The sequence below is a fragment of the Medicago truncatula genome, chromosome 2 (genome assembly GCF_003473485.1).
Source record: "Medicago truncatula cultivar Jemalong A17 chromosome 2, MtrunA17r5.0-ANR, whole genome shotgun sequence".
NCBI classification, from domain to species: Eukaryota; Viridiplantae; Streptophyta; class Magnoliopsida; order Fabales; family Fabaceae; genus Medicago; species Medicago truncatula.
The window spans coordinates 49876123-49885355 of record NC_053043.1 but is presented as its reverse complement, the minus strand read 5'-3'; the positions used below and the strand labels follow the sequence as shown (position 1 = coordinate 49885355).

The following is a 9233-nucleotide window of genomic DNA, read 5'->3' as shown; positions in this document are numbered from 1 at the left end:
GGACATCCACTTGTAATATTCATAACAGTTTGCATATTGTAAGAACTAAGAACTATTAATTGAAGGCATTATTTTTTCCTTTCTAAAAAATAAAGGCAATGGGTTGAATCATATACTACCAAATAAATAATACATTGCGTTTTTTAAGGCAGTTACGTTATTATTTTTGCATATAATATTACTTCATTTTTTATGTATTTACTTAACTTTTGAAAGAAAAAAAAGGTAATACATAGAAGAGAGAAAAAAAAAGAAAGTTGACATATTTTTCATATATTACTTTTTTTGTGTATTACTTGTTATATATTCCATTTACATATTTAATTAATACATCAGTTTTTATTTTAGAAGTTACATCATATTCAACATTTAACTTATGAATAAGTGAGAAATTTCAACACACAAAAAAAAGATCAACCGAAATATATTAAAATTTTCAATTAAAACATGAAAAATTCTATGGTGAAGTCATTAGAATGATTTTTTGGTGAAGTTAACACTATAACATCAAAAGTGTTGTGAGTAACACCCCACTGTTTATACAGTGGCATCAAAAGTTCAGTCCCCTTAATATCATCAATTCATCAGATTAACAAGAATATACTTAATTTAATTTTATCCTGCCTTGTTTTAAGTGTAACACCTCACAAAGTGTAACACTCACATGATATCAGCAACTCTGTTTGCATGTTAAAGATGCCAACAATAAAATAGTATCTTTAAGTTCAAGATGTTGCAAGCATTACTAGATGAATTTCTATTGATCATTAATTAGAAATCAACAATTTAAAAATGAATCAAACATTAAGATTAAAATTAACTTTTTCAAAAAAGTCAGTTTCATGATTGTATATCGTAGAAGCTCCCTTGAAACATTCCTATTGGAACTGAATGCCTGATTGCTCCCCCTCAACCTCCTCCTAAATGCGATACTGTATATTTAACATGAATATGAATATTTTCATATGTTTATTTAACTTTTTTTTTTTTTTTTTTTTTTTTTTTTTTTTACGAATTTGTTGGCTATAAATAAAGGACTACTACAAACTACAAAGCCTTTCTCTGTGTGAGTGTTGAACAAAATCTGAAACATCACAAAGTTGAGAATTTTAGTGGTGATTAAGAAAAGTTAAAAAATATTAAAAAGAATGTTTTGGATACATCGGGTGGAGTTATGTTGAATGCAGCAATTATTGTTTTGACAACCATTGCTGGCATGCTTAAAGAATAAAGAGTATCCGGAACACTCGTTAATTAGACCTATAATTAATATGTTATATCAGACTCTCTTTAATAATATAATCTCGCACTTTATCATATATATATATATATATATATATATATATATATATATATATGTTTTACCGCATATCTTTGTTTCTCTTTTTCTGGTTGAGCCTAAATATAGTCTGTGAGAAATCATCCACATAAGGAACTAAGAAATAATGTCATAATTAATAATTATATACATGAGGTGATTCCAAACCTTCCTTTTTATGGAATAAGCACTGGCTATTTTTTCAACAAACCAAACACTAACCTAAAAAGAGATAGAAAGCAGAAGATTAGTTTTACTAATCATTTAATCTATCTAGCAATTGCCTGATTTTGACTAACCATCTTCGCAATTTAGACTTGTTTTGATGTGTCTCAATGTACATGATACAAGAGAGTTCATAGAGTCCACAGACTCCATAGTTAATTTGGCTGTAGGAGAAGCATTTGTAAGGATTTGGAATGCTATTGTAAACAAAGATCCACCTTCTGTATTTTTCTCTTCCCGCCTCGAAGTAATTACCATTTGCCTTGACTCCAAACCATCAGAAACAATTGAAAATCCTGAGGGTAGTATGGCAAGATTGCTCGAGTCGCATCCGGTCATCACAGATTGAATACCAGTAATATCCGCAGGTGCATATACCACCATTGACTCGTAAGAATTTGTGCAGCTATCTTGCAGTATCCACATATTGTTTTCTTTTGATTTAATTGTCTATAAAGGGAGAAGAAAAAAACCTCTTATTTTTCTTGGAAGTTAGAAAATGTTTCAAATGTAACTTGCATTTTGTTCAGTATGTTAAGTTTTGAATATTGAGTAACTTACTTGGATAGTTACTGCATTGCCTCTGTCTTGTCCTTTGGCTAAATTTGCAATGGATTGCACTGTCCCACCATTAGACATTATATCCCACTGTCATAATGATTATTGTCAACACAAAAACACCCCTCTAAATTCACATACAAAATATGTTTAATGACTATGCACATTAATCATAATGTCATTTGTTATATCACTTCCTAAAATATCTCAGGTAAAATATGATTGAATCACTGTATTAAACTCGGTACCTCAGTTCGACGAGTTTCGTCCCTCAAGAAATCAAACAAAACATTAGGAGATATAGGCAACCATATAGAAGAAACTGCACAAACTATCAATCCAAGAGGTTCACTAGGATCATTCAAGTTCTTTCTAGAGCTAATCCTTATGTCTTCTCCAGTTTTACTTGTAACCTTAGTCCATGTATGGAAGCTTGAAGCACTAATTGCTTGACAGAAACTCCATGTCATTCTTTGTGCCAACTTCAAAATGCTTTTTCTTCCGGCCAATGTGGCAACTCCTAACATTTTGTTTTCATCACTAATCATTTTAGTGTACATTATTTACTATTTTACAAAATAACATTTTTCTTATCATAACTCATTACTCACCGGTTGAATCCTTCATGGGAACGTTTGTTGCCATGAAGAAAACTAGACGTTCGCATTGAAGTTGAAGGGTCGCAATCCAATGCCTTGCCCCAAAAGCTAGGCCGCTGTTGACAATGGTGCGATACATTGAATGAACTATACTCTTTTGGCACTCCAAATGCTCCACCCATACTACCTATTTAAAGCCAAAAGAAAAATCAGTATTCAAAATCATTTTGCATAAACATCTCCATAAAAATAATATCAAAAGAATTTTACATTGAGTTAAAAAAAAAAAAAAAAAAAAAAAACCTTCTCACATAAATTGAATAAAGAAAACAAAATCATATAGGTCCAAATTATGCTCCATACATTATGTAACAAAAATGGAAACAAATTAGAATTTGAACTGCTGCTATTACATACTTTGCAATGTCCATTTGACTTATCCTCAATAATGCAACCAGATGGGCGTTTTCTGCATTTCACTAAGGACTTGTCAATGTTGTCTTCTACTTTGTCTATGGACACATCAACAATAGCCCATTTTTCACCACTCAACCGTTTGCAGTATCTGACAAAATACACTTCTCTAGTTGGAACCATTGGTGTTAACATTTGCAACTCAGCAAACATCTGTACGTACCAAATGCAAAATTAAGGTTAGAGTTTTATGATTGATTTCATGTCCAAGTTAAGTAGTATATGCTCTGTGCCTCCACAGTATTTATCATTTGGAAAACTGTGCAATATGTCCACATCTTAGAATTTCCTCTACCTATGTTTCTATCCAAAAGTGAAAAACTAGAATATCCATAGATATAGATATATGCTACAAATCAGATGGTTTTATATTTTGGACCTAAATCAACTTTGTAAAACTTACTTGTAGAGTGGTTAGATACACACCACTTATAAGTCACGGAGGGACCACAGTTTGCTGCGGTTAACAAATCATGCAATCAAACACCAGTGACCGTTCGATCAAGATTGAACGGTTAAGATTTAAGTTCGGTATTTTAAAAATTATATATTAAAAATTAAATCTTCATTTTCTAAACGATCCAATCAAGATTGGACGACCACTAAAGTCCTGACAGTGTGAATGCGTGTAAAAAATGACCGTATGGAATCATAATTTGTCATGGAGAGCGAGAGATTCCAATGAGATGAATTAGACAAGACATGGAGGAGAGGAAAGTTCCAAGTGTTACTAAAGTTTAAATGACATTGAACTTTTTATATTTTATGTGTCTTTATCTATATTTATGTGAAATAGATAAGCAAAGGAGCTTAAAAGTTGACAACAACCTTCACTTCTAAAAAGAAAGATTAATGCATGTGTTAAGAAACCATACTATAATCAAAAACATATAATTCTACTACAATCAACTTAATCTTTTTTTTGTCCACTAAAACATTTACAACATTAGAATTAAATTTTCAAATATAGGAAATATCATTTAAAATTACAATGTACCATCATTTTCTTTTGCTTGTCATGTTTGGACCACTTATAATAAAATAAAATATCCATATCAATAAATCCATGTATGAACTGTTCCTTTCAGATTTACAGCAAGAAATAAATTTTATTTCAGACATTTGAAGTTAAAATCAGTGAATGAAAACGACTGAAGTTATAAGAAACTTTTTTCTCAATTTACCATTCCTGCATAAGGTTTTATGAAATCTTTCATTAACTAATTAATAGTTGGTATGTGAATATTATAAACTTCATAATGTCTTTTTTGATAGGTACTTATAAAAAATGAGCTACTTTTAAAAATTACACCGACTCGGATTTACCTATTCAGACGGACTGTTTTTTCTCGTGTCTGGATGAGTGAATCCGAGAAAACGGTGTTTTTTCGAGTCCCAATAGTCAAATCCGGTCTAGAGTAAATTTTAAAAATTGTGGGAAAAAGAAGCCCCTAAAAGAAATTCATTAATTCAGTAGGTTCATCTAATTCAATATCAAAGATACCTAGGTAGTAGCTACCACAATTGTAACCATTTGCCCTTACCAGTTGCACTGCACCATTCTTGTTAGAACCTTCTCCTTTGCATATAGTGTCAACTGTTGCTGCCTTAGATATTAAACATGGAAACATTTCCTTCCATTGATTCTGCAAACATAGCACAATAAGTAAACATTGTTAAACTTCTACAAAGCAAAAGGATATAGTATTTATTTTGTTTTTTTTTATGTGCATGCAAATTTTTCATTCATGTGGTTCAAGGATATGATAATTCAATGTAGGGTTAATGGTGCTTTACCCCCTGTAATATAGGTCATTTTTGGTTTTCCTCCTGAAAAATATTTTTTTTGATTTACCCCCTTGTAAATTTTTTTTTTTTTTGGAATACCCCCTAATAGGTCATAAAAAAACGACTTTATTTTTTTTTCTGCAGAATTTTTTCGTTTTTTTATGACCTAGTAGGGGGTATTCCAAAAAAAATATATTTTAAGGGGGGTAAATCAAAAAAAATATTTTACAGGGAGAAAAACAAAAAATGACCTATATTACAGGGGGTTAAAGCACCGTTAACCCCTTCAATGTATAAGCTTGTGTCTTACAGCATCAAGAAAGCATTGGACAATCCGAGGAAGATCTGCAAAAACAACTCCTGTATCTCTTGAAGCTTCAATGGATCTCTTTGGTCTTCCATGGTCTGAATTTTCATCTGCAAACTCCTTCATATATTCATCATAGTTAAGTATTTCGCGACCGGTCTCTAAGCTACGTAACCACATTGGTTCACCCATTGTAGCCATCTTGATAAGCTCCTCCATTGCTTGGTTTACTACATCCATTATTCTTGACTCATCAAGACAAAAAATTCCAGTATAAAAATCCAAAGAGCTTTTAATATTCTCTTGGTCATGGCTAGTGGAACATGAAGGTGACATTGTCCCTGATGCATATTTCCCTAAAGCTGCTCTCAGCCTCTCTACCTACACATGTGTCAATTTAGAGTGTCATTTTTCAATCTATAATTTAATTTTTATTGTTAAAAAAATTAATAGACATGATAAACTACTAGCTAAAAAATATGAAATATATTAATCAAATATAGTTATATGGACAATGTATATTGTTCGGTTTACAATCTTTTTTGTTGGTGTTCAGGGTTCGAACCCCGAACCTTGCATAACATTGTCCTTACCAACTATGTTAATCTTACGGGAAGTTCGGTTTACAATTTGTCTAACTAGTATAATTTTTTTTTCCAATAGTGTAATTAAAAAGTGATGTTGTATAGTTTGAGTTAATTCTAATCATAACCTCAGCTTTGAGTTTGGCATTTTCAATACGTAGTTGTTGTTCTTCAGTTGCCATGGTACCATCTCTATTTGTGGTGGGGACCCCACAATTGGGGCAACAAGCCTTATTTATGGTCTCTCGTAGGGTCTTATTTTTCTCCCTTAGTTTCTCTATTTCTGATTTCAACAATGAATTTTCATGTCGCTCTTGTATTGCCTGAAAAAATGCAACACAAGTAGTGCTTAATATTATTGTTAAATTCACCTAATAATTAAAATGCAAAAAATAGCACAATTTTTATTTAGTTGATTTAAATAATACCTTGATTTGGGTACGACGATTTTGGAACCAAAATTTGACTTGCCTAGGAGCAAGTCCTAATTGCTTGCTAAGTTGTTGCCTTTGCTTTTCATCAGGATGTGGTGACTCTTTGAAAAGCCTACAATATTACATTCACCATTCATGTAAGTTTTTTTTTTTTTTTTTTTTGAGGGAATTCATGTAAGTTTTTTCTTTTGTTATTCAATTTACTTTATTTTTTACAACATGCTTCAATTCTTATATGTAGAGTGGTCCAACAAATGGTGTTTAATAATGCAAACGCCAAGTACACATCTTCAATAAATATACCACAATCTTATCAAGAGGTATTGTAAAAAACAAAAAAAAAACTAATCAAGTGGTAAGTTGGGAAAAATGTTTTACAAAGGCATAACCATACCAAATAATAATACATGGTCACTGAATTTTCTAAACCTTAGTTGATTAAATTGTTAGTTTAATTCACGGTCAAAACTGTGGTTAATTCAATCACATGAGTTAACCAAATTTTCATCATAAACAAGTTAATTTATATTCAATTAAATTAACCATATTTTTTCACGTGATTCACCATGAAAAAATAGGTGTGAAACATTTTTATAAAGATATCAAATAAACAAATAAAGCAATAGCTGTTCAGTATATTATAAACTACGCAAATCACGTGGACTAAATAATTTATAATTTTGAAGAAAAAGAAATTTCATTGGTAACCTCATATTAGTGACCTATGCACTTAAAAAACTTACATAAATAAGAACTTATAATCATCACACTAGTCATTCTTTTATTCAAACAAATATAACTATATTAATCAAAGGTACTATCTCTTGAGGAACCAAGACAGACAATATGGTAATCATAGATTACTGTGCATGTTAAGATGGTAGGAACTAAAAAAAAAAAAAGAAAAAATATAAGAAACTCATAACAATGAATTCTCAATAGTCACACACTCACGGGTGATTCAATGATATTTTCCTTTTAAATTAGTAACATGATACACACTTTTTATGACAAACTATAAAAAATAATTAATAGTATTTTGTTATTTAAATTTGATAAATAGAATGAGACAAATTAAAATTCATTAAAGTGATATATGTATGTAGTACTATGTGAAGAGAGTATTAATTGTCATCCAAACAAAATAGGCACACGAATAGAGGAAATAAAAAAAAAAGAAGCATAGAGGATTATACTATACGCACGCTTCCATGACTCTGATCTGTTCAGAAGTGTGCCTGTGATATTTCTTCCTTTTCTTCTTCTTGTTCTTATTAACACCATCACCATCACCATCACCATCACCTTCATCATCTTCACCTTCATCATCTTCAAGTTCATCTCCTTCATATTCATCTATTGATTTGGATTTAGCTGGACCTGAATACTCACTGCTAATTTCCTCCACACGCTCACCTCCTATTGTACTCCCTTCCTCCCCTTCTTCCACCTCCATGTTACTAATACTCCCTCCTTCACCCTCCGCCGCCGCACCGCCACCATGCCGAAATATCCCCGCCTGATTTGAGCAAAGAAAATATGTTAGAACTTAAGTCTAGGAAGAGAGTTCAACTCAAAAAATTAGTTCATTATATTAGATGAAAAGTCTCATAACTTTTAAAAGGAAATTTTTTTATTATTAATTAATAACCCTAATGACTTAAGTGTCACTTGAAACAATTTTATTTATCGGTTGGTGAGTTAAAAACAATAGGAAAAACAAAAATTTAAACATAAAAACTAATGTAACTATATGTGAAATAAGAAAAATATAGAAGAAATAAAGAAGAGAGTTAGTTATAGTTAGGACTTACTAGGCTAAGAGAGAGAGCTGGAGAGGGAAAGAAGTCTTTGGCTTTAGAAGTAGAAGGAGGATTATTATTAGACATGTCTGCACACATTGACAACGTTGGTGAAGAAAGAAGGGTATTGTGTTTTTTAAGGAGCAAAAGCAATGGTTGTGTCATTTGAGGTTTATGGAGAGAGTGTTTTGGGAGTGGCTACAAGCTTAGTAAATGAAGAAACGAGGATAGAGACGTAGGTGAGGGGACTGCACAATTTAAGAATATAAAAACAAAAGTGAAGGAACTCGCTTTGTTTTTTTTATTTTTTTTTATTCCCATTAATAATCATTTTCATTATTATAGTATTTCTATATATTTTATTTTATAGGTTTGTTGCTCCTTGTGTAAAATGTGAAGAGTGGTAGGATTGAATGTTAGATAAAATGAAAGGAGAGTCAACACTCAACTAACATTGGTAAGTTGAATTTATGGTTCCAACGGTTTTGTGTTTTGTCACTAGGGACTGCTTTTTACCTTATCACCTCAACTCTCTTCTTGGATTTAAATCTTCCACCATTTTATTTTAGATTGAAAATAAAAAGAATAACTTTAGTTAAATTTTGGATAAATTAGAAGAGATGATAATGTTTAAAATGAAAGAAAAGAAAAAGTAAGAAAATAAATCAAGAGAGAAATGTAGACAAATGAATGTTAGAGAGCTTTGTCCAAGTCTCAACCACATTTTCATTTTTGTTTATCAAGTTTTTATTTTCATACGCATGAGTCAGAAATCGAATCCTTAATTACATGTTTAAAGGGTCCAAATCCCTTTACATATTTAAACGGTCCAAGTCTCTTACCACTTGAACAAATTTATCGTTGGTTCCTTTTTATCCCATTAATAATTTCATTATTTTTAAATTTCACCTTGCTTTCTTAACTTTGTTTGCTTCTATTTTAGTCCCTTAAGTTTTAAAGTCCAACAATTAAATCTTTTTTGTGAATACTTTTTTGAGTTCATCAAATGTGTCATACGTGACATAAATTTACTAGCAATCAATTTGGGATCAGTTGCTTGTTTCGTTCAGAAGGGTGGTTCATATGCGAAATATCAATGCATACCCTAGAGCCCTATCTAACTTGGAGAGGAATGAAAAAATGA

At 31.1% G+C, this 9233-nt stretch overlaps 1 protein-coding gene across 1 annotated transcript; it reads right to left on the bottom strand.

The window, feature by feature from the left end:
* Window positions 1–1405: 1405 nt before the first annotated feature.
* On the bottom strand, window positions 1406–8341 carry LOC11433456 (homeobox-leucine zipper protein GLABRA 2). The gene is made up of 11 exons (XM_003597688.4): window positions 8102–8341; window positions 7493–7806; window positions 6282–6399; window positions 5982–6176; window positions 5273–5650; window positions 4719–4820; window positions 3118–3327; window positions 2713–2887; window positions 2350–2621; window positions 2105–2191; window positions 1406–1993 (listed from the first exon to the last, which is right to left on the bottom strand). The coding sequence occupies exons 1-11, from the start codon at window positions 8252–8254 to the stop codon at window positions 1613–1615; spliced, it is 2385 nt and encodes a 794-aa protein (XP_003597736.1). The 5' UTR covers window positions 8255–8341; the 3' UTR covers window positions 1406–1612.
* Between the last annotated feature and the right edge of the window lie 892 nt (window positions 8342–9233).